Below are 25,891 nucleotides of genomic sequence, written 5' to 3' on the forward strand. Positions count from 1 at the left end.
AATCCCTTCTTCCATCCCTTTTCCCATTATTTTTTCTATCCTTTTTCCTCCTCCCCCATCTTTTTTTTTTTCCCATTCTTTCTCCCATTTCTTCCCCATTCTTTTCTCTCCCTTTCCCATCATTTTCCCCCATCCCTTTTCCTTTTTTTTTTTTCCTATTTTTTCCATCCCTTTTCTCCATCCCGTTTCCATTCCTGAGTGGAATTTCCCCATTCCTGAAGGGAAATTTCCCTTTCCTGAGGAGAATTTTCCTTTTCCTGAAGGGACTTTCCAATTCCTGGCAGGAATTTCCCCAATCTTGAAGCAATTTTTCCATTTCTGGCTGGAATTTCCCCATTTCTGAAGGGAAATTTCCCTTTCCTGAGGAGAATTTCCCTTTTCCTGAAGGAATTTCCCCATTCCTGAAGGAATTTTCCCTTTTCTGGCCGGAATTTCCCCATCCCAAACCCCAAATCCCCATTCCCTCCCTCAGGGCCATTCCTGGATCCCAAATTCCCAATTTTGGGCAGGAAATTCCCAATTCCACCCACGCCAGCAGCCAAAAAAAACGGGAATTTGGCGTTTTGAGGCTTTTCCAAAGATGAGAAATTCGGGATGAGCTGAGGTCGAGTCCTTTAAAATCCACAGAAACTTCGGGAATTTCCTCCCGTGCACAACGGACACAACGGCACCGAACGCTCCAGGGAAGGGAAAAACAGCGGGAAAATGGGGCAAAAATGGGCAAAAATGGGCAAAAACGACAGGAAAACAGCAGGAAAACATCGGGAAAAGGGAGCCAGAGCCACAGGAAATCCTGGGAAATCCTGGGGGAGAAATCCCAGCCTTGGAACACCTGGAAAAATCCCCAGTCCTGAGGGGAAAAAGGGGGGAAAATTCCCACAAATCCCAGCGGGAAATTCCCAAAATTCACAGCTGGAAATCCCCAAAATCCCAGATAGAAATTCCCAAAATCCCAAGTGGAAATTCCCACAATTCCACCCACAAATTCCCACAAATTCCAGCTGGAAATACCCAAAATTCCAGCTGGAAATTCCCAAAATCCCAGCTTGAAATTCCCAAAATTCCAGGTAAAAATTCCCCAAAATCCCAGGAATTTCCCTTTTTTCCCAAGAATTCCCAAAAAACCCCACAAAATTCCCATTTTTTCCCCAAGAATTCCCAAAGAAATTCCTTTTTTTCCTCAGGAATTCCCAAAAATTCCACCAAAATTCCCCATTTTTCCTTCAGAATTCCCAAAGACATCCCAGGAAATTGGGGTTTTTTTCCCAGAAATTTCAAAAAAACCCAAAAGAATTCCAGAAAAATTGAATGGAAATTCCCTTTTCCCCCCAAGAAATTTCCCCAAAAAATTCCACCAAAATTCCCAATTTTTCCCAGGAATTTCCCAATTTTTCCCTCAGAATTCCCAGGAAATTCCATTTTTTCCCCAGGAATTCCCAAAAATTCCACCCAAATTCCCAATTTTTCCCTCAGAATTCCCAGGAATTTCCCTTTTTTCCCCCAGGAATTTCCCAAAAAAACCCACAAAATTCCCAATTTTTCCCCAGGAATTCCCAAAGAAATCCCAGGAAATTGGGGTTTTTCCCAGGAATTCCCAAAAATCCCACCCAAATTCCCAATTTTCCCCTCAGAATTCCCAATTTTCCCCTCAGAATTCCCAGGAAATTGGGTTTTTTCCCAGAATTTCCCATTTTCCCCTCAGGAATCCCCGGGGCCGTTTCCGGTCCCTTTTCCCTGCAGGGTTTTCACTCCTGGGCCCTTCCAGAACTTTCCTCTCCCTCCGGCGGCTCCGGCACCGCCTCCGAATTCGGGGAATTTGGGGAAATTTGGGAATTTTGGGAATTTTCCGCCTCTGGATTCCTCCCTGGTCCCTTTTCCTCCTTTTTGGCTGCTGAAATTCCCTCGGAATTTTCCGGATTTTCCGCAGAATTTTCTGGATTTTCCGCAGAATCCTGGAGATTTTGGGGCTTTTCCGTGGAATTTTCCAGATTTTCTGTGGAACTTTCCAAATTTTCCTCAGGATTTGGGGGCTTTTTTGTGGAATTTTCTGGATTTTCTTTGGGATTTTGGGGCTTTTTTGTGGAATTTTCAGGATTTTCTGTGGAATTTTCCGGATTTTCCTCAGGATTTTGGGGCTTTTTCGTGGAACTTTCCGGATTTTCCGTGGATTTTTCCAGATTTTCTTCTGGATTTTGGGGATTATTTTCTGTGGAATTTTCTTCAGGATTTTCCGTGGAATTTTCTGGATTTTCTTGTGGATTTTCTGTGGGATTTTCCGTGGGATTTTCTGTGGGATTTTCCATGGGATTTTCAGGATTTTCCTGGGGATTTTCCTGGGCATTTTCCTGCCCGGCTCCTTCCTCGTTCTCCTCCTTGTCCTCGCCATCGTCCGTGAATGGATTTTCCCCCTGGAAAAAAATTCCCCCAAAATTTCCCAAAAATTCCCCCCAAAATTCCGCAAAAATTTCCCAAAAATCCCCCCAAAATTCCGCAAAAATTTCCCAAAAATTCCCCCAAATTTTCCCCATTTGGAGCCTCCCAAGAAGGAATTCCCACCCCCCAAATGCCCCAAATCCAGAGAAAAATGGGAATAGTCCCGAAAATCACCCACAAAACTGCAAAATAGTCCCAAAAAAAGCAAAATGTTTCCCAAAAAAATCAAAATAATCCTGAAAAAATCAAAATATTCCCCAAAAAACCCAGAAAATTCCCCAAAATCCTCCCAAAACCCCCAAAATTCCAAACCCCCCTGAAAATCCCCAAGAAATCCCTTAAAAATCCAAAAATTGCCCCCAAACTCCCCCCAAACTCCCCCAAATCCCTCCAAAATTCCCAAAAAAACCCCCAAATTCCAAGAAAATTCCCAAAAATCTTCCCAAACCCCGAAAATTCAAAGAAAACCCCCAAAATTTCCCAAAGAATCCCAGAAAATTCCCCAAAAAACCCCTCAAAATTCCAAACCATTCCTGATAAACCCCCCTGAAAACCCCCAAAAAATCCCTTAAAAATCCAGATTATTCCCCAAACATCCCCCAAAAAATCCCTCAAAAATCCAGATTATTCCCCAAACATCCCCCAAAAAATCCCTCAAAAATCCAGATTATTCCCCAAACATCCCCCAAAAAATCCCTCAAAAATCCAGATTATTCCCCAAAAATCCCCCAAAAAATCCCTCAAAAATCCAGATTATTCCCCAAAAATCCCCCAAAAAATCCCTCAAAACTTCCCAAAAACCCCCAAAATTCCCAGAAAATCCCCCCAAAATCCCCAAATTCCCAGAATTCCCAGAAAATTTCCAGAAATTCCCAAAAATCCGCACCTGGAGGAAGCTCTGGAGCTGGCGGCCGATGCCGCGGTTGTTGAGGATGCTCCGTGCCACCGCCAGCGCCGCCCGCCTGGCCTGATCCAGCATGGCCTGGAAAATTCCCGAATTTCCATGGAATTCTGGGAATTCTGGGAATGCTGGGGGGTTCTGGGGGGGTTGGGGGCACAAATCCAGGGAATTCCAGGGGATTTTCCAGGGGATTCCTGGGTATTTTTAGGGATTTTCCACGGAATTCCAGGGGATTTTCATGGGGATTTTCAGGGAATTCTCAGGGGATTTTTAGGGATTGGGACACAAAATCCAGGGAATTCCAGGAGATTTTCATGGGGATTCCAAAGAATTTCAGGGGATTTTCATGGAATTCCAGGGAATTTTGGGGATTCCAGGGGATTGGGGCACAAATCCAGGGAATTCCTGGGGATTTTCATGGGGATGTTCATGGGAATTCCAGGGATTGGGACACAAAATCCAGGGAATTCCAGGGGAGATTCCAGGGGATGTGAGAGAATTCCAGGGAATTCCAGGGGATTCCAGGGGATTTTCCAGGAGATTTTCATGGAATTCCAGGGGTTTCAGGGAATTCTGGGGGGTTCCAGGGGGTTGGGGCACAAATCCAGGGAATTCCAGGGGGTTTTCCAGGGAATTTTCATGGGAATTCCAAAGAATTTCAGGGGATTTTCCACGGAATTCCAGGAGATTTTCATGGGGATTTCAGGGATTCCAGGGGATTTTCCAAGGAATTCCAGGGATTGGGACACAAATCCAGGGGATTCCAAGGGAATTCCAGGGGATTTTTCAGGGAATTCTGGGGGGATTCCAGGGGGTCAGGGCACAAATCCAGGGAATTCCTGGGGATTTTCCACAGAATTCCAGGGGATTTTCATGGGGATTTTCCACAGAATTCCAGGGGATTTTCATGGGGATTTTCAGGGAATTCCAGGGATTGGGACACAAAATCCAGGGAATTCCAGGGGATTTTCCAGGGGATTTTCATGGAATTCCAGGGGATTTTCCAGGGAATTCCAGGGATTGGGACACAAAATCCAGGGAATTCCAGGGGATTTTCAGGGAATTCCAGGGGTTTTCCTGGCAATGGATCCCAGTGTGAATTCCCAGTGTAAATTCCCACATTTCAGGGTGGATCCCAGTGTAAATTCCCAGGGTTTTGATGGATCCCAATGGATCCCAGTGTAAATTCCCAGGGTTTTGATGGATCCCAATGGATCCCAGTATAAATTCCCAGTATTTTTATGGATCCCAGGGATATTTCATGGATATTTCATGGATATTTTGTGCTCACCCTGTGGCCGTGCTCTGTGGACCTGAGGTGCCTCTGGATGGATCCCAATGGATCCCAGTGTCAATCCCCAGGGTTTTTATGGATCCCAGTATAAATTCCCAGGATTTTTATGGATCCCAGGGATATTTCATGGATATTTCATGGATATTTCATGGATATTTCATGGATCTTTCAGGGATCTTTCAGGCTCACCCTGCAGTTGTGGCCGTGCTCGGTGGATCTCAGGTGCCTCTGGATGGATCCCAGTGTCAATCCCCAGGGTTTGGATGGATCCCAGTGTATCCCAATGTAAATTCCCAGGATTTTGGGTGGATTCCCAATAGAAATTCCCAGATTTCAGGCTCACCCTGCGGTTGTGGCCGTGCTCGGTGGATCTCAGGTGCCTCTGGATGGATCCCAATGGATCCCAGTGGGAATCCCCAGGGTTTTTATGGATCCCAGTGTCAATCCCCAGTATTTTGATGGATCCCAGGGATCCATTCATGGATATTTCAGGGATATTTCATGGATATTTCATGGATATTTCATGGATATTTCATGGATATTTCGTGCTCACCCTGCGGTTGTGGCCGTGCTCGGTGGATCTCAGGTGCCTCTGGATGGATCCCAGTGGGAATCCCCAGGGTTTTTATGAATCCCAGTGTAAATTCCCAGGATTTTTTGATGGATCCCAAGGATCATTTCAGGCTCACCCTGCGGTTGTGGCCGTGCTCGGTGGATCTCAGGTGCCTCTGGATGGATCCCAATGGATCCCAGTGGGAATCCCCAGGGTTTTGGTGGATCCCAGTGTATCCCAATGTAAATTCCCAGGATTTTTATGGATCCCAAGGATATTTCATGGATATTTCATGGATATTTTGTGCTCCCCCTGCGGTTGTGGCCGTGCTCGGTAGATCTCAGGTGCCTCTGGATGCATCCCAGTGGGAATCCCCAGGGTTTGGATGGATCCCAGTGTATCCCAATGTAAATTCCCAGGATTTTGGGTGGATTCCCAATAGAAATTCCCAGATTTCAGGCTCACCCTGCGGTTGTGGCCGTGCTCGGTGGATCTCAGGTGCCTCTGGATGCAGCCCTGGTGCATGGGGATCACGAGGTCGCAGGCAGAGCAGTGAGCGGCCTCCACCCGGCGCAGGAAATGCTCCAGGCCCAGCTCTGGGAATGGGACAGGGAATGGGATCAGGGAGCAAAAAATGGGATCAGGGAGCAAAAAATGGGATCAGTGAAATGGGATCTGGGATCTGAAAATGGGATCTGGGAATGGGATCTGGGAGCAAAAAATGGGATCAGGGAAATGGGAGCAGGGAATGGGATCTGGGAGCAAAAAATGGGATCAGGGAGCAAAAAATGGGATCAGGGAATGGGATCTGGGATCTGAAAATGGGATCTGGGAATGGGATCTGGGAGCAAAAAATGGGAGCAGGGAATGGGATCAGGGATCTGGGAATGGGGACAGGAAATGGGATCAGGGAATGGGAGCAGGAAATGGGATCAGGGATCTGAAAATGGGATCTGGGACCTGGGAATGGGATCAAAAATGGGATCTGGGAACGGGGACAGGGAATGGGATCAGGGAATGGGAGCAAAAAATGGGATCTGGGAATGGGAGCAGGGAGCAGGGAATGGGATCTGGGAATGGGAGTAAAAAATGGGATCAGGGAATGGGATCTGGGAACTGGGATCTGGGAATGGGATCAAAAACTGGGATCTGGGAATGGGAGCAAAAATGGGATTGAAAAATGGGATCTGGGAATGGGATCAAAAATGGGATCAGGGAATGGGATCTGGGAATGGGATCAGGGAGCAAAAATGGGATCTGGGAATGGGATCTGGGATTGGGAACAGGGATCAGGGAATGGGATCTGGGAATTCTTCTGGGATCACCAAATCCCATTCCCGGCCCCATTCCCAGGATTTTTGGGGGATTTTGGGGGATTTTTTGGGGGTTTTTGGGTACCCTGGGTCAGGTCCTGCTCCCTCTGGATCTGCTGGATCACGGCGTTGATGTCCCGGATCCCGCGGCGCCGCTGCTCCGTCTTCCGCGTCTTGTTGGCCACGTACTCCTGAGGGAATTCTGGGATTATCCCAAATTCCATGGGAATTCCCTGGGATCGTCCCAAATTCCATGGGAATTCCCTGGGATTATCCCAAAAATCCATGGGAATTCCCTGGGATTATCCCAAAAATCCCCAATTCCTCCTGCAGGGAATTCCTTGGGATCATCCCAAAATTCCACAGGAACTCCCTGGGATCAGCATCCCAAAAATCCACAGGAATTCCTTGGGATTATCCCAAAAATCCTCACGGGAATTCCTTGGGATCAGCAGCCCAAAAATCCCCAATTCCCCCTGCAGGGAATTCCCTGAGATCATCCCAAAAGGAGAGGAAGGGGAGGAAGAGGAGGAAGAGGAGGAGGAAGAGGAGAGGAAGGAGAGGAAGGAGAGGAAGAGGAGGAGGCACCTGCAGGAACTCAGCTCGGTGTCCATGAACTGAAAATGGGAAAAGGAAAGAGGGGAAGGAGAGGAAGAGGAGGAAGAGGAGGGAAAGGACAGGAAGAAGAGGAAGAGGAGGAGGAAGAGGAAGAAGAGGAGGAGGCCGAAGGCACCTGCAGGAAGTGGGCCGTGGGCTGGGGCAGTTTGGTGCCCACAAAGTGGAAAAGGGAAAAGGGAAATCAGGGAAAGGAAAAGGAGGAAAAGAAGAGGTAGAGGAGGAAGAAGAAGAGGAGGAAGAGCAGAGGAAGAGGAAGAGGAGGATGAGGAAGAGCAGAGGATGAGGAGGAGGCCGAAGGCACCTGCAGGAATTGAGCCGTTTGCTGGGGCAGTTTGGTGGGAAATGGAAATGGGAAAAGGGAAATCAGGGAAAGGAGGAAAAGGAGAGGAAGAAGAGGAAGAGGAGGAGGAAGAGCAGAGGATGAGGAGGATGAGGAGGAGGCCGAAGGCACCTGCAGGAACTGAGCCGTTGCCTGGGGCAGTTTGCAGCCCAGGAAGTGGAAAAGGGAAAAGGAGAGGAGGATGAGGAGGATGATGAGGCTGAAGGCACCTGCAGGAATTGAGCCGTTTGCTGGGGCAGTTTGCAGCCCAGGAAGTGGAAATGGGAAAAGGGGAGGAGGATGAGGATGAGGAGGAGGAGGATGAGGAGGATGAGGAAGAGCAGAGGATGAGGATGAGGAGGAGGATGATGAGGCCGAAGGCACCTGCAGGAACCGAGCCGTTGCCTGGGGCAGTTTGGGGCAGAACTGGCAATGGGAAAAGGGAAGAGGATGAGGATGATGAGGAGGATGAGGATGAGGATGATGAGGATGATGATGAGGCCGAAGGCACCTGCAGGAACCGGGCCGTGTCCTGGGGCAGTTTGCAGCCCAGGAAGTGGGAATGGGAAAAGGGGAGGAGGATGAGGATGAGGATGAGGATGATGAGGATGATGAGGATGATGAGGATGAGGATGAGGATGATGAGGATGAGGATGATAAGGATGATGAGGATGATGAGGATGATGAGGCCGAAGGCACCTGCAGGAACCGGGCCGTGTCCTGGGGCAGTTTGGGGCAGAACTGGCAATGGGAAAAGGGAAGAGGATGAGGATGATGAGGATGAGGATGAGGATGAGGATGATGAGGATGATGAGGATGATGAGGATGAGGATGAGGCCGAAGGCACCTGCAGGAACCGGGCCGTGTCCTGGGGCAGTTTGCAGCCCAGGAAGTGGGAATGGGAAAAGGGGAGGAGGATGAGGATGAGGATGAGGAAGAGCAGAGGAGGAGGATGATGATGAGGCTGAAGGCACCTGCAGGAACCGGGCCGTGTCCTGGGGCAGTTTGCAGCCCAGGAACTGGGAATGGGAAAAGGAGAGGATGAGGATGAGGATGAGGATGATGATGAGGATGATGAGGATGAGGAGGAGGATGAGGCTGAAGGCACCTGCAGGAATTGAGCCGTTGGCTGGGGCAGTTTGCAGCCCAGGAAGTGGAAATGGGAAAAGGAGAGGATGAGGATGAGGATGAGGATGATGATGAGGATGATGATGAGGATGAGGATGAGGCTGAAGGCACCTGCAGGAACCGGGCCGTTGCCTGGGGCAGTTTGGGGCAGAACTGGCAATGGGAAAAGGGAAGAGGATGAGGATGATGAGGATGAGGATGATGATGAGGATGATGAGGATGATGAGGATGAGGCCGAAGGCACCTGCAGGAACCGGGCCGTGTCCTGGGGCAGTTTGGGGCAGAACTGGCAATGGGAAAAGGAGAGGAGGAGGAGGATGAGGATGAGGATGATGAGGATGAGGATGATGAGGATGAGGATGATGAGGATGATGAGGATGAGGATGAGGAGGAGGATGATGAGGATGATGAGGATGATGAGGCTGAAGGCACCTGCAGGAACCGAGCTGTTGCCTGGGGCAGTTTGGGGCAGAACTGGCAATGGGAAAAGGGAAGAGGAGGATGAGGATGAGGATGATGAGGATGATGAGGCTGAAGGCACCTGCAGGAACCGGGCCGTGTCCTGGGGCAGTTTGGGGCAGAACTGGCAATGGGAAAAGGGAAGAGGATGAGGATGATGAGGATGAGGATGATGAGGATGAGGATGATGAGGATGAGGATGATGAGGAGGATGAGGATGATGAGGATGAGGATGATGAGGCCGAAGGCACCTGCAGGAACCGGGCCGTGTCCTGGGGCAGTTTGCAGCCCAGGAACTGGGAATGGGAAAAGGGGAGGAGGATGAGGCTGAGGATGAGGAGGATGAGGAAGAGGATGAGGATGATGAGGATGAGGATGATGAGGATGATGATGAGGCTGAAGGCACCTGCAGGAACCGGGCCGTGTCCTGGGCCAGTTTGCAGCCCAGGAAGTGGGAATGGGAAAAGGAGAGGAAGAGGATGATGAGGAGGATGAGGATGAGGATGATGAGGATGATGAGGATGAGGATGAGGCCGAAGGCACCTGCAGGAACCGGGCCGTGGCCTGGGGCAGTTTGCAGCCCAGGAAGTGGGAATGGGAAAAGGAGAGGAAGAGGATGATAAGGATGATGAGGATGATGAGGATGATGAGGCTGAAGGCACCTGCAGGAACCGGGCCGTTTGCTGGGGCAGTTTGCAGCCCAGGAAGTGGGAATGGGAAAAGGGGAGAGGATGAGGATGAGGATGAGGATGAGGAGGATGAGGATGATGAGGATGAGGATGATGAGGATGAGGATGATGAGGATGAGGATGATGAGGATGAGGATGATGATGAGGATGAGGAAGAGGAGGATGAGGATGATGAGGCCGAAGGCACCTGCAGGAACCGGGCCGTGTCCTGGGGCAGTTTGCAGCCCAGGAAGTGGGAATGGGAAAAGGAGAGGATGAGGAGGAGGATGATGATGAGGATGAAGATGATGAGGATGATGAGGATGAGGATGATGAGGCTGAAGGCACCTGCAGGAACCGGGCCGTGTCCTGGGGCAGTTTGCAGCCCAGGAACTGGGAATGGGAAAAGGAGAGGATGAGGATGATGAGGATGATGAGGATGATGAGGATGAGGCCGAAGGCACCTGCAGGAATTGAGCCGTGTCCTGGGCCAGTTTGCAGCCCAGGAACTGCAGCAGCTCCCGGTGGAATTTGCTGTGCAGGTGCTGCCGGATCTGATCCTCAAAAAACGTCCGGAACTTACAGAGAGAGCAAACGAACTGGATCCTGGAATGGGGAAAATATGGGAATAATTAATAATGGGATAATTAATAATGAGGATAGTTAATAATGGGATAATTAATAATGGGGATAATTAATAATGGGGATAATTAATAATGGGATAATTAATAATGGGATAATTAATAATGGGGATATTAATAATGGGGATAATAATGGGGATAATTAATAATGGGGATAATTAATAATGGGGATAATTAATAATGAGGATAGTTAATAATGGGGATAATTAATAATGGGGAAAATTAATAATGGGGATAATTAATAATGGGGATAATAATGGGGATAATAATGGGGATAATAATGGGAAAATAATGGGGATAATAATGGGGATAATGGGGATAATAATGGGGATAATAATGGGAATAATGGGGAAAATAATGGGGATAATGGGGATAATGGGGATAATAATGGGGATAATAATGGGAATAATGGGGATAATAATGGGGATAATAATGGGGATAATAATGGGAATAATAATGGGAATAATAATGTGAATAATGGGGATAATAATGGGAATAATAATGGGAATAATCGGGATAATAATGGGGATAATAATGGGAAAAATAATGGGAATAATGGGGATAATAATGGGAATAATAATGGGGATAATAATGGGGATAATAATGGGAATTATGGGGAAATTATAGGGAAATTATGGGGAAAATATGGGGAAATGATGGGGGAATAATGGGAATAATAATGGGAATAATAATGGGAATAATAATGGGAATAATAATGGGAAAAATGGGGGAAATATGGGGGGAAAATGGGGGGAAAATGGGGGAAAATGGGGAAATGATGGGGAAAATATGGGGGAAATTATGGGGGAAATTAGGGGGAAAAACGGGGGAAATAATGGGAATAATAATGGGAATAATGGGGGAAAAATGGGGGAAATTATGGGGGAAATATGGGGAAAAATGGGGGAAATTATGGGGAAATAATGGGGGAAATAATGGGAATAATAATGGGAATAATAATGGGAATAATGGGGATAACATGGGGGAAATAATGGGGGAATTATGGGGGAAATTATGGAGAAATGATGGGGGAAATGATGGGGAATAATGGGGGAAATAATGGGGAAATTATGGGAGGAAAATTGGGAAATTATAGGGGGAAAATGGGAAAATGGGAATTGGGAAAAATGGGGGAAATGGGGGGAAATGGGAATGGGAAACAGGGAAAAGAATCCATTAAAAAGATGAAAAAAAATCCCTTTAAAAGCAGAAATATTCCCTAAAAAATGGGGGAAAATCCCTAAAAAGGAAAAGAATTCCTAAAAAGGGTTGGAAATCCCTAAAAAGGGGGGAAATTCCCTAAAAAGGGAAAGAATTCCTAAAAAAAGGGAAAGAATTCCAGGCGTCCCCACCTCTCGACCATTCGGTCCCGGTGCCGCTTCCTCGGCCGCTCCTGGGGCCTCCTCCCGGCCTGGAGCCCCCGGCCCGGCTGGGAAATCCGGGAATTCTGCTCGGAACGGCCCGGGGTGCCTGGAACAACGGGAATTCTGGGAATTCTGGGAATATCACTGGGAATATCCATGGGAATCCAACTGGGAATATCCCAGGAAACCCGGGAATTCTGCTCGGAATGGCCCGGGGTGCCTGGAATAACGGGAATTCTGGGAATTCTGGGAATATCCCTGGGAATATCCATGGGAATCCAACCCAAAATCCAATGAAATCAGCCCAAAATCCCAGGGAATCCGGGAATTCTGCTCGGAATGGCCCGGGGTGCCTGGAATAACAGGAATTCTGGGAATTCTGGGAATATCCCTGGGAATATCCATGGGAATCCAACCCAAAATCCCAGAAAATCCAGCCCAAAATCCCAGGAAATCCGGGAATTCTGCTCGGCACGGCCCAGGGTGCCTGGAAACAATGGGAATTTGGGAATATCACTGGGAATATCCATGGGAATCCAACTGGGAATATCCCAGGAAATCCGGGAATTCTGCTCGGAATGGCCCAGGGTGCCTGGAAACAATGGGAATTTGGGAATATCACTGGGAATATCCATGGGAATCCAACCCAAAATCCAATGAAATCAGCCCAAAATCCCAGGAAATCCGGGAATTCTGCTCGGAATGGCCCAGGGTGCCTGGAAACAATGGGAATTCTGGGAATTCTGGGAATATCACTGGGAATATCCATGGGAATCCAACCCAAAATCCAATGAAATCAGCCCAAAATCCCAGGAAATCCGGGAATTCTGCTCAGCACGGCCCAGGGTGCCTGGAACAATGGGAATTTGGGAATATCACTGGGAAAATCCAATGAAATCAGCCCCAAAAATCCCAGAAAATCAGCCCAAAATCCCAGGAAATCCGGGAATTCTGCTCGGAATGGCCCGGGGTGCCTGGAACAACGGGAATTCTGGGAATTCTGGGAATATCCCTGGGAATATCCATGGGAATCCAACCCAAAATCCAATGAAATCAGCCCAAAATCCCAGGGAATCCGGGAATTCTGCTCGGCACGGCCCAGGGTGCCTGGAACAACAGGAATTCTGGGAATATCACTGGGAAAATCCAATGAAATCAGCCCCAAAAATCCCAGAAAATCAGCCCAAAATCCCAGGAAATCCGGGAATTCTGCTCGGAATGGCCCAGGGTGCCTGGAACAACGGGAATTTGGGAATATCACTGGGAATATCCATGGGAATATCCCTGGGAATCAGCCCCAAAAATCCCAGAAAAGCAGCTCAAAATCCCTGGGAATCCAACTGAAAATCCCAGGAAAATCAGCCCCAAAATCCCAGGAAATCCGGGAATTCTGCTCTGCAGTGCCCCAGGGCGCCTGGAAACAATGGGAATTCGGGAATTCCGGGAATTCTGGGAATATCCCTGGGAATCCAGGCCCAAAACCCCAGGGAATCCAACCCAAAATCCCAGGGAATCCAAGGAAATCAGCCCAAAATCCCAGGAAATCCGGGAATTCTGCTCTGCAGTGCCCAAGGTGTCTGGAACAATGGGAATTTGGGAATTCTGGGAATTCTGGGAAAATCCATGGGAAAATCCCTGGGAAAATCCCTGGGAATCCAGCCCTGAATCCAAGGTAATTCAAAATCCAAGGAAATCAACCCAAATCCCAGAAAATCTAACCCAAACTCCCAGCAATTTCAATATTCCAGGGAATCCAACTCAAAATTCCAGAAAATCAGCCCAAAATCCCAGAAAATCCGAGGAAATCAGCCCAAAATCCAAGGAAATCCAACCCAAAATCCCAGGGAATCCAAACTCAAATTTCAAGGAAATCCAACCCAAGGGAAGCAGCTCAAAATTCCAGGGAATCCAACCCAAAATCCAAGGAAATCAGCCCCAAAATCCCAAGAAATCAGCCCAAATTCCAAGAAAATTCAAATTCCCAGGAAATTCAACCCAAAATGCCAGGGAATCAGCCCAAAAATCCCAGGAAATCCAACCCAAATTCCAAAGAAATCAGCCCAAAATCCCAGGAAATTCAATCCAAAATTCCCAAAGAAATTCAAAATCCCAGGAAATCCAACCCCAAATCCTCCCCTGATCCCAAATTTCTGCAATTCCCTGGATTCCCCCCCATGATCCCTGAATTAACAAAATTCCCAAAATTCCCTGGATTTTCCCTTTTCCCTCCACTCCAAAGCCCTGGAAAAGCCCCCAGGAATTCCTGGAATTTCCCTGGAATTTCCCCTGGAATTTCTCTGGAATTTCTCCTGGAATTTCCCCTGGAATTTCTCTGGAATTTCCCTGGAATTCCCAACTCACCTTTCTCAGAATCTCTTCCCTCTTCATCCTCCCCTTCCTGAAAAACCAAAAATTCGGGAATTCTAAAATCCCAGAAATTTCCCTCCCTGAAATCCCAAAAATTTCAGAATTTCCCTTCCTGAAACCCCAAAATTCCAGAATTTCCCCCCCTGAGATCCCAAAAATTCTCAAAATTTCCCTCCCTGAGACCCCAAAATTCCAGAATTTCGCATCCTGAAATCCCAAATTCCCAGAATTTCCCTTTCTAAAATCCCAAAATTCCAGAAATTTCCCTCCCTGAAATCCCAAAAATCCCAAATTTCCCTTTCCCAGATTCCCAAAAATCCCAAAATTTCCCTCCCTGAAATCCCAAAATCCCAGAATTTCCCTTTTTGAAATCCCAAAATTCCCAGAATTTCCCTTTCTAAAATCCCAAAAATCCCAAATTTCCCTTTCCCAGATCCCAAAAATCCCCAAATCCCAAATTTCCCGTCCTGAAATCCCAAAAATTCCCAGATTTTCCCTCCCTGAAATCCCAAAAATTCCAAATTTCTCTTTCTAAAATCCCAAAATTTCCCTCCCTGAGACCCCAAAAATCCCAAACTTCCCTTCCTGAAATCCCAAAATTTCCCATCCTGAAATCCCAAAATTCCCAAATTTCCCTTTCTAAAATCCCCAAATTCCCAAATTTCCCTCCCAGAAATCCCGGAATTTTCCCTCCCCACCCGAATTCCTTTGGGAATTCCCCCAAATCTTTGGGAATTCCCAGAATTCCGGGATTTTCTCACCCCTCTGGACTCGTCCTTCTCTCCGGATTCCCCCTCCGTGCCTTCCTCTGGAAAAGAACAAAAATCCCAAAAAATTGGGAATTCGGGATCAATCCCAGGATGTCCTGAGCTGTAATTCCAAAACTGATCCCAAAAATTGGGAATTTGGGATCAATCCCAAGATTTTCTTGAGTTGGAAATCCAAAATTTATCCCAAAATTGGGAATTTGGGGCCAATCCCGGGATTTTTTAACTGGAATTCCAGAATTCCTCCTCATAAATTGGGAATTTGGGATCAATCCCAGGATTTTGAACTGGAATTCTAAAACTGATCCCAAAAATTGGGAATTTGGGGATCAATCCTGGGATTTTTAACTGGAATTCCAGAATTCCTCCCCCTAAATCCAGAATTTGGGGCCAATCCCAGGGTTTTTAAGTGGAATTCCTCTCCCTAAACTCTGGAATTTTGGGATCAATCCCAGGATTCTGAACTGGAATTCTGGAATTCATCCCAAAAATTGGGAATTTGGGGCCAATCCTGGGATTTTTCACTGGAATTCCTCTCCTAAATCAGGAATTTTGGGATCAATCCTGGGATTTTGAACTGGAATTCCAGAATTCCTCTCCCTAAATCGGGAATTTTCGGGGAAATCCCAGGTTGGGGGAAATCCCAGGATTTTGAACTGGAATTCCTCTCCCTAAATCCAGAATTTGGGGTAAATCCTGGGATTTTTAGCTGGAATTCTTCCCCATAAATCAGGAATTTTGGGGCCAATCCCAGGATTTCTAACTGGAATTCCTCTCCCTAAATCAGGAATTTTGGGGTAAATCCTGGGATTTTTAGCTGGAATTCTTCCCCATAAATCAGAAATTTTGGGGCCAATCCCAGGATTCTGAACTGGAATTTCCCCTTTCCCCCCCTGACCGTTGTCAGAGCTGGAATTCCAGAATTCCTCTCCCTAAATTGGGAATTTTGGGATCATTCCCAGGGTTCTGACCTGGAATTTTCCCTTTCCCCCTCACCGTTGTCAGAGCTGGAAATCCAAAATTCCTCCCCCTAAATCGGGAATTTTGGGATCAATCCCAGGATTTTTAGCTGGAATTCCTCCCCATAAATTGGGAAATTTGGGATCAATCCCAGGATTTTGAACTGGAATTCTTCCCCTAAATCAGGAATTTTGGGATCAATCCCACGAATTCTAACTGGAATTCCTCTCCCTAAATCGGGAATTTGGGATCAATCCCAGGGATTTTGAACTGGAATTCCAGGATTCCTCCCCATAAACTCTGGAATTTTGGGATCAATCCCAGGATTTCTATCTGGAATTCCTCCCCATAAATTGGAATTTGGGATCATTCCCAGGATTCTGAACTGGAATTTTCCCTTTCCCCCTCACTGTTGTCAGAGCTGGAATTCCAGAATTCCTCTCCCTAAATTGGGAATTTTGGGGCCAATCCCAGGATTCTGAACTGGAATTTTCCCCTCTCCCCCCTCACCATTGTCAGAGCTGGAATTCCAGAATTCCTCTCCCTTAATCCAGAATTTGGGGTGAATCCTGGGATTTTTAGCTGGAATTCTTCCCCTAAATTGGGAATTTGGGATCAATCCCAGGATTTCTAACTGGAATTCCTCTCCCTAAATCCAGAATTTGGGGTAAATCCTGGGATTTTTAGCTGGAATTCTTCCCCTAAATCGGGAATTTGGGGCCAATCCCACGATTTCTAGCTGGAATTCCTCCCCATAAATTGGGAATTTGGGGCCATTTCTGGGATGTTTTAGCTGGAATTCCAGAATTCCTCCCCCTAAATCGGGAATTTTGGGATCAATCCCAGGGTTTTTAGCTGGAATTTCAGGATTCCTCTCCCTAAATTGGGAATTTGGGATCAATCCCAGGATTTTGAACTGGAATTCTTCTACTTAAATCAGGAATTTTGGGATCAATCCCAGGATTCTGAACTGGAATTTCCCCTTTCCCCCCCTGACCGTTGTCAGAGCTGGAATTTCAGGATTCCTCTCCCTAAATTGGGAATTTTGGGATCAATCCCAGGATTTTTAGCTGGAATTCCTCCCCATAAATTGGAATTTTGGGATCAATCCCAGGATTCTGAACTGGAATTTTCCCTGTCCCCCCTCACCGTTGTCAGAGCTGGAGTTGTCGGACCCGTCCGTGGGTCCCGCCCCGTCCGTGGGTCCCGCCCCGTCCGTGGGTCCCGCCCCGTCCGTCGGTCCCGCCCCGTCCGTCTGTCCTGACTCCTCCGTGGGTCCCGCCCCGTCCGTGGGTCCCGCCCCGTCCGTCGGTCCCGGCCCCGCCCCGTCCGTCGGTCCCGCTCTCTCCTCGGAGCCGCTCGGCTGCGGGCGCCGCCGCCCCACGGAGTCACGGCGGGGCCGCTTGCGCTGGGGCTGGGGGGAGAGAAAAATGGGGTGAAAATGGGGAAAAATGGGGAAAAAATGGGGGTGAAAATGGGGGAAATGGGGAATAAATGGGGGAATGAATGGGGAATGAATGGGGGAATGAATGGGGAATGAATGGGGGAAAAATGGGGGAATAAATGGGGAAAAATGGGGGGAAATTGGGGAATAAATGGGGGAATAAATGGGGGAATAAATTGGGGGAGAAATGGGGAATAAATGGGGGGAAATTGGGGGGGAATTAGGGAATAAATGGGGGAATAAATGGGGGGAAATTCGGGAATAAATGGGGGGAAATTGGGGGAGAAATTGGGGGTGAATTGAGGGGGAAATTGGGGAAAAAATGGGGGAATAAATGGGGGAGAATGGGGGGAAATTGGGGAATAAATGAGGGGAAAATGGGGGGAAATTGGGGGGGAATTGGGGGGGGAATTAGGGAATAAATGGGGGGAAATTCGGGAATAAATGGGGGGAAATGGGGGGAAATTGGGGAATAAATGGGGAAAAAAGGGGGGAAATTGGGGTGAAAAGGGGGGAATAAATGGGGAAAATGGGGGAATAAATGAGGAGGAAATTGGGGGGGTATGGGGGAAATTGGGGGATATATGGGGGGAAATTGGGGGGAAACACAGAAAAACCATGAAAACTCCTGGAAAACCATGGAATTGTCATGGAAAACCATGGGAAAACCACAAAAGAATTATGGAAAACCACAGCAAACCATGGAATTATCATGGAAAACCATGGGAAAATCATGGAAAAATCACAGAAAAAACCCAAAAACTCCTGGAAAACCATGGAAAATCATGGGAAAATCATGGAAAAACCACAGAAAAATCACATAAAAACCATGAAAAAATCACATAAAAACCATGAAAACTCATGGAAAACCATGGGAAAATCATGGAAAAATCATGGAAAAACCACAAAAACTCCTGGAAAACCATGGAAAATCATGGAATTGTCATGGAAAACCATGGGAAAACCACGAAAGAATTCTGGAAAAACCACATAACAACCATGAACACTTATGGAAAACCATGGAAAGCCATGGAATTATCATGGGAAAATCATGGAAAAACCACAGAAAAACCACGGAAAAATCACATAAAAACCACGGAAAAATCACATAAAAACCACGGAAAAATCACATAAAAACCATATTTAAAAAATCACATAAAACCCATGAAAACTCATGGAAAACCATGGAAAAATCATGGAAAAACCACAGAAAAATCACATAAAAACCATATTTAAAAAAATCACATAAAAACCATGAAAACTCATGGAAAACCATGGAAAACCATGGGAAAATCATGGAAAAATCACATAAAAACCACGAAAACTCCTAGAAAACCATGGGAAAACCATGAAAGAATTATAGAAGAACCACATAAAAACCATGAACACTGATGGAAAACCATGGAAAAAACACAGAAAAACCACGGAAAAAATCATGGAAAAATCACGTAAAAACCACGAAAACTCCTGGAAAACCATGGAAACTTCTAGAAAACCACGGAAAATCCTGGAAAACCCCAGAAATTTCTGGAAACCCCCCAGACTCACCGTGCCCTCGGCGGTGTCCCAGAGCTTCCAGCCCCTCCTGCTCCTCTTGAGGCCGCGGGCGGCGCTGGGCGGGGCCGGGGGCGGGGCTGGGGGCGGGGCCGGGGGCGGGGCCGGGAGGAGGCGCCGGGCGTGGGGGAACCCCGGGAACGCCCCCCGGGCCCGGCCCCCCCAGCAGCCCCGGGGGCCCAAAGGGTCCCGGAATTTGGGCGGGAATTGCCGGGGGCGGGGCCGGGGGCGGGGCTGGGGGCGGCGCCCGTAGAAATCAAGGGAGGAGGAGGAGGAGTCGGGCTCGGAGCCGTTGGGAAAATCGTTGGGATAATCGGGATAATCGGGATAATCATTGGGATAATCGTTGGGATAATCGTTGGGATAATCGGGATAATCATTGGGGTAATCATTAGAATAATCAGGGTAATCATTGGGGTAATCATTAGGATAATCAGGGTAATCATTGGGATAATCATTAGGGTAATCATTAGGATAATCATTAGGATAATCGGGGTAGTCATTGGGATAATCATTGGGATAATCCCCGGGATAATCCCCAGGGTAGTCGAAGGATGCCCGGTACAGATCCCGGTGGTCGCTCACGCGGGAGTTGCCGTAGGATTCATAGGGATCGTACCTGAGAGGGGAAATTGGGAATTCTGGTACCTGACAGGGGAAATTTGGGAATTCTGAAAGGGAAAATGGGAATTCTGGTACCTGACAGGGGAAATTTGGGAATTCTGAGGGGGGAACTGGGAATTCTGGTACCTGACAGGGGAAATTTGGGAATTCTGGTACCAATTCCCAATCCCATATTCCCATTCCCACCCATCAGGGGCAGCCCCGCAGCCCCGTCCCTGCAGCCCCTCGGTTTCAGGGTGGATCCTGGTTCCCCGATTCCCAATTCCAATCCCAATTCCCCATTCCCATTCCCCCATTCCCAATTCCAATCCCAATTCCCCATTCCCATTCCCCCATTCCCAATTCCAATCCCAATTCCCCATTCCCATTCCCCCATTCCCAATTCCAATCCCAATTCCCCATTCCCATTCCCCCATTCCCAATTCCAATCCCAATTCCCTATTCCCATTCCCCCATTCCCAATTCCAATTCCAATCCCAATTCCCCATTCCCATTCCCCTTCCCCCAATCCCAATCCCCCAATCCCCCAACCCCAATCCCCCCTCTCCGGGGCAGCCCCGTAGCCCCATCCCTGCATCTCCTCTTGCTCGGGGTGGATCCCAGATCCCCCATTCCCAATCCCAATCCCCCATTCCCAATCCCATATTCCCAATCCCATTCCCACCTCTCAGGGGCAGCCCCCTATCCCCATCCCTGCATCCCCTCTTGCTCGGGGTGGACCCTGGTGTTTCCTGGCTCCCCCATTCCCATATTCCCATATTCCCAATCCCATAATCCCACATTCCCACCTGTCAGGGGCAGCGCCCCCGCTGGTTCCCGGCTCCCCCATTCCCACAATCCCATATTCCCATATTCCCATATTCCCATATTCCCACATTCCCACCTGTCAGGGGCCGTGCCCCCGCTGGTTCCCGCCTCCTGCCGCTGTTTCCTGGTTCCCCCATTCCCATATTCCCATAATCCCATATTCCCATATTCCCACATTCCCACCTGTCAGGGGCCACGCCCCCGCTGGTTCCCGCCTCCTGCCGCTGTTTCCTGGTTCCCCCATTCCCATACTCCCACAATCCCACAATCCCAATCCCATAATCCCAATATCCCACCTGTCAGGGGCCGCGCCCCCGCTGGTTCCCGCCTCCTGCCGCTGTTTCCCGGCTCCCCCATTCCCACATTCCCATACCCATAATCCCAATATCCCACCTGTCAGGGGCCACGCCCCCGCTGGTTCCCGCCTCCTGCCGCTGTTTCCCGGTGCCGTCCCCGCCCTCGGGGGCCCCGTCGGCCTCGGGGTTCCCCAATTCCCAGGAATTCCCGGCCCCGAAGCCGAAGCCCCCGGAGCCCTCGGGGCCGTAGGCGTAGGCGTAGGCATAGCCCTCGAATCCTGGGAAAAGGGGATTAATGGGAATTACCAGGAATGAATGGGAATTTGGGTTTTAATGGGAGTGAATGGGATTGAATGGGAATTAACGGGGTTGAATGGGATTGAATGGGATTGAATGGCATTGAATGGGGATTAACGGGATTGAATGGGAATTAATGGGAATTAATGGGAATTAACGGGGTTGAATGGGATTGACTGGGATTTAATGGGAATTAACGGGGTTCAATGGGATTGAATGGGAATGAATGGGATTGAATGGGAATTAATGGGAATTAACAGGAATTAATGAGATTGAATGGGAATGAATGGGAATTAACGGGATTGAATGGGAATTAATGGGATTGACTGGGATTGAATGGGAATGAATGGGAATTAATGGGATTGACTGGGATTGAATGGGAATTAATGGGATTCAATGGGAATTAACGGGATTTAATGGGATTTAATGGGAATTAACGGGAATTAATGGGAATTACTGGGATTGAATGGTAATTAACGGGAATTAATGGGATTGAATGGGAATTAACGGGATTTAATGGGATTTACTGGGATTGAATGGGATTTAATGGGAATTAATGGGAATTAATGGGCCTGAATGGGAATTAGCAGGATTTACTGGGATTGAATGGGATTTAATGGGAATTAATGGGATTTCACTGGGATTGAATGCGAATTAACGGGATTTAATGGGGATTAATGGGAATTAATGGGATTGAATGGGAATTAACAGGATTTACTGGGATTGAATGGGGATTCAGGATACACCAGGATTTACTGGGATTGAACGGGAATTTGGGATTTAATGGGAATTAACGGGGATTCAGGATACACCAGGATTTACTGGGAATTTGGGATTTAATGGGATTTAACGGGAATTCAGGATTTAATGGGATTTACTGGGAATTACCAGGAATTGGGGATTCAATGGGAGTTATTGGGAATTTGGGACTCACTGGGATTTAATGGGAATTAGCGGGAATTCGGGATGCACGGGGATTTAATGGGAATTGGGGATTTAATGGGAATTGTTGGGAATTTGGGATTCCCCAGGATTCACTGGGATTCACTGGGAATTCGGGAGAGCTCCAGGATTTACCAGGAATTAAGAATTTACTGGGAATTTGAGATCATTCCCGTGGAATTTGGGATCGTTCCCAGTTAATTCCCACGGAATTTGGGGCCATTCCCAATCATTCCCACGGAATTTGGGGCCGTTCCCAGGGATTTTGGGACTCCAGAATTCCCCAATTCCGAGCTCCCCCGTTCCAAAGCCGCTGATTTTTGGTTGGGTCTGGCGGGAATTTGGAACTGAAATTTTGGGAAAGGATTCCCAGGGGATCTGGGGATGGATCCAGGGGCAGGAAATTCCCACACTCGCCTCTGCTCGAGCCCGAGTTCCAATCTCCGTACCCTAAAAAACAACAAAACCCCAGTCAGGCTCCCCAAATCCCCCAAATTCCCCCCAAATTCCCCCCAAATTCTCCCAAAATCCCCCAAATTCCACTCAAAATTCCCCCCAAATCCGCTGGGAATCGGCCCCAGGAGCCCCAAATTCTGAATTTCCATCCAAGCCAGGAGGGATTCCCTGCCCTGGGGGTTTGGGGATGGTCAGGAAAGGGAAATTCCTGCGGGGAAATTGGGGAAAAAACAAAGGGAAAGTGGGAAAATGGGAAAAAATGGGAAAGAATGGGGGGAAAATGGGGAGAAATTGGGGGAAATGGGGGGAAATTGGGAAAGAATGGAGGGGGAAATGGGAAAAATGGGGAAAAATGGGGGGAAATGGGGGAAAATGGGGAAGAAGGAGGAAGAAGGGGAAAAAGGGGAAAAAATGTGGAAAAAATGGGAAAAATGGGGAAAAATGGGGGGGAAATGGGGAAAATGGGGGGGAAATGGGGAAAAATGGGGGGGAAATGGGGGAAAATTGGAAAAATGGGGAAAAATGGGGGAAAATTGGGGGAAATGGGGAAAAATTGGGGGGAAATGGGGAAAAATTGGGGGGAAATGGGGAAAAATTGGAAAAATGGGGAAAATGGGGAAGAAGGGGGAAGAAGGGGAAAAAGGGGGAAAAGGGAGTGGGGAGAAAATGGGAAAAATTGGGAAAAATGGGAAAAATTGGGGGAAAATGGGGAAAATGGGACAATACAGAGAAAACCAGGGGTAAACAGAAAAAAATGGGACAGAATGAGGAAAAACGGAAGAAAAATGGGGAAAAAATTGGGAAAATGGGGAAAAATTGGGAAAAAATGAGGAAAAATTGGGAAAAATGGGAAAAATGGAGAAAGAATCAGAAAAATGGGAAAAAGCAGGGGAAAGTGGGAAAGAATAAAAAAAAAGGGGAAAAAAACGGGAGCTGGATCCCGTTCCCGCTGTTCCTGGCTGCCCTCATTCCCCAGGGTCATTTCAGCCCTAATTAGCGGCTCCTCATTAGCACAACAGCCCAATTAAGGGGTTTGGGAGCTCCTTCCCCGCCTGCGGGTGGGAATTGTCCGGGAATTTGCGGGAATCAGGCGGGGCCAGGTGAGGGAACGGGCCGGGATTCACGGAAAAACGGGGGAAAATGGGATAAAAACGGGAAAAACAGGATAAAACCGGGAAAAATGGGATTAAAAGGGGAAAAAATGGGATTAAAACGACTCGGGAGGGGCCGGGTGAGAATAAACCCGGGCCGGGATGGAACCGGGAACTCCCGGGAGCGGTGAACGGGACCGGGCTGGGAGCAAATCCCGGTTTTGGGAGCAAATTCCCGGGAATTTGGGAATTCCCGGTGCTCAAAGCGGGACCGGGAGACCCAAATGGATCAAATCAAATCCCGGGTTTGGGATCGAACTCCGAGGAATTTGGGGCTCTCCCGGACACCCCCGGTCCCTCAGGGACATCTCCGGTCCCGGTGTCCCCCACAATGTCCCGGAACCCCCGGGTCCCTCAGGGCCCCCCTCCATGTCCCGGTGTCCCCCCGGTGCCCTCAGGGACACCCCCGGTCCCTCACGGACATCTCCGGCATCTCCGGTCCCGGTGTCCCCCACAATGTCCCGGGACCTCCCGGTCCCTCACGGTCAACCCTGGCCCCGGTGTCCCGGAACCCCCGGGTCCCTCAGGGCTCCCCTCCATGTCCCGGTGCCCTCAGGGACACCCCCGGTCCCTCACGGTCACCCCTCGGTCCCTCAGGGCTCCCCTCCATGTCCCGGCGTCACCCCCGGGTCCCTCACGGTCACCCCCAGTCCCGGTGTCCCCCCGGTGCCCTCAGGGACACCTCCGGTCCCTCACGGTCACCCCCAGTCCCGGTGTCCCCCCTGGTCCCTCACGGTCACCCCTGGTCCCTCACGAACCCCCCGAGTCCCGGTGTCTCCCCGGTCCCTCAGGCACCGCCCCCCCCCTCTGGTCCCGCTCTCTCGGCTTTCCCCTCACGGTTCCCGCCTCCCCCTCACAGACCCCGCCGGTTCCTCACGGTTCCACCGCCCCTCACAGACCCCGCCGCCCCTCACGGTTCCAGCCGCCCCTCACAGACCCCGCCGCCCGTCACGGTTCCTGCTTCTCACCGACCGCAGCGTCTCCTCACGGCTCCCGCCGCCCCTCACAAACCCCGCCGGTTCCTCACGGTTCCCACCGCCCCTCACAGACCCCGCCGCCCCTCACGTTTCCTGCCTCTCACCGACCCCGCCGCTCCTCACGGTTCCATCGCCCTTCACAGACCCCGCCGCCCCTCACGGTTCCACCGCCCCTCACAGACCCCGCCGCTTCCTCACGGCTCCTGTTTCTCACCGACCCCAGCGTCCCCTCACGGTTCCACCGCCCCTCACGGACCACAGCGAGCCCCTGACAGACCTCGCCGCCTCTCACGGACCCGCTGGCCCTCACAGCTCCCGCCCCTCACCGACCTCAGCGAGCCCCTGACGGATCCCTCCGCCTGTCACGGATCCCCCTGCTCCTCACCGACCCCAGCGAGTCCCTCACGGATCCCGCCGCCCCTCACAGACCCGTCACCACCCACGGTTCCCGCTCCTCACTGACCCCCGGCGAGCCCCTCACGAATCCGCCCGTCACGGATCTCCCCGCTCCTCACAGCTCCCGCTCCTCACTGACCCCAGCGGGCCCCTAAGGATCCCGCCGTCCCTGACGGAACCCGCCGTCCCTCACGGTTCCCGCCCCTCACCGACCCCAGCCGCCCCTCACGGATCCCTCTGCCCGTCACGGACCCGCCGCCCCTCACGGACGCCGCCGCCCCTCTCGGTTCCCGCTCCTCACCGACCCCAGCGGCCCGTCACGGTTCCCGCCGACCCTGACGGACCCCTCCGGCCCCTCCCGGTCCCGGTGCCCGCGGTCCCTCCCGTCCCGGTGCCGCCCCCTCCCCTCACCGTAGCTCATGATGGCGGCGCCTCCTCCCCTTTCCCGGGCGGTAACGGCGCCGCGCCGGCCCCGCCCCCTGGCGCTGATTGGCCGCGCCGCTCCGCCTCCATCGCGCTGATTGGCCCGCGAGGGTCGCGCCTCCCATTGGCAGCTGACCGCTGTCGTTCATCGCGTCTCCCGCGATGCGATTGGTTAAAGTGAAAGTCTGCTCCATGAAGAGGCGTGGCTTCCCCCGCTCTGCTCCCCCATTGGCCAGCTGCGCCGGTTTACGGCCTATCGCGTGACAGGAGCGCCCTTAGCCACGCCCCCTCGCTGCAGGGCCGGCTTCTATTGGCTGCCTCCGCTGAGGCCACGCCCCCTGTGGCGCCCTCACGTGGCCGCCGGCGGCGGTGCGGTGTCACCTGGGGTCACGTGCTTGTCACGTGCGGCGCGTGTCACTTGTTCGTCACGTGCGGGACGCGGGGACGGCGCGGGGTCCCCAAATCCCAAATCCCAAAAAAAGACCCCAAATGCCCAAAAACGACCCCAAACCCCTGTCCCAAACCCCAAAAAACGACCCCAAATCCCCAAAAACGACCCCAAACCCCTGTGCCAAATCCCAAATCACTGCCCCAAATCCCCGTCCCTGTGTCCCCAAATCCCAAATAACGACCCCAAATCCCCATCCCACAGTGTTCCCAAATCCCAGATCCCCAAATCCCCATCCCTATCCCCATATCCCTTTTGCAATGTCCCCAAATCCCCAAATCCCGACCCCAA

The 25,891-nt window shown here is 49.9% G+C and overlaps 1 protein-coding gene across 12 annotated transcripts; it reads right to left on the reverse strand.

The window, feature by feature from the left end:
• Nucleotides 1-595: 595 nt before the first annotated feature.
• Nucleotides 596-25,254, reverse strand: AKAP8L (A-kinase anchoring protein 8 like). 12 transcript variants are annotated; one of them, XM_071419699.1, is made up of 14 exons: nt 25,141-25,254; nt 22,167-22,199; nt 20,640-20,788; nt 20,291-20,322; nt 18,778-19,402; nt 16,935-17,199; nt 14,820-14,866; nt 14,053-14,089; nt 11,680-11,797; nt 10,151-10,292; nt 6,580-6,685; nt 5,647-5,777; nt 3,320-3,415; nt 596-2,408 (listed from the first exon to the last, which is right to left on the reverse strand). In XM_071419699.1, exons 1-14 carry the CDS (start codon nt 25,148-25,150, stop codon nt 1,746-1,748), a joined length of 2,454 nt encoding a protein of 817 aa, XP_071275800.1. In that variant the 5' UTR covers nt 25,151-25,254; the 3' UTR covers nt 596-1,745. The 12 variants fall into 12 exon arrangements, with proteins under 12 accessions (XP_071275800.1, XP_071275810.1, XP_071275809.1 ...); XM_071419709.1 differs by lacking the exon at nt 20,291-20,322 and having other exon boundaries at nt 16,935-16,959; nt 17,014-17,199; nt 20,608-20,788; XM_071419708.1 differs by lacking the exon at nt 20,291-20,322 and having other exon boundaries at nt 16,935-16,959; nt 16,996-17,199; nt 20,608-20,788.
• Between the last annotated feature and the right edge of the window lie 637 nt (nt 25,255-25,891).

Source organism: Agelaius tricolor, unplaced genomic scaffold (assembly GCF_023055355.1).
Source record: "Agelaius tricolor isolate 1412-34295 unplaced genomic scaffold, bAgeTri1.0.p SCAF_116, whole genome shotgun sequence".
Lineage (NCBI taxonomy): Eukaryota > Metazoa > Chordata > Aves > Passeriformes > Icteridae > Agelaius > Agelaius tricolor.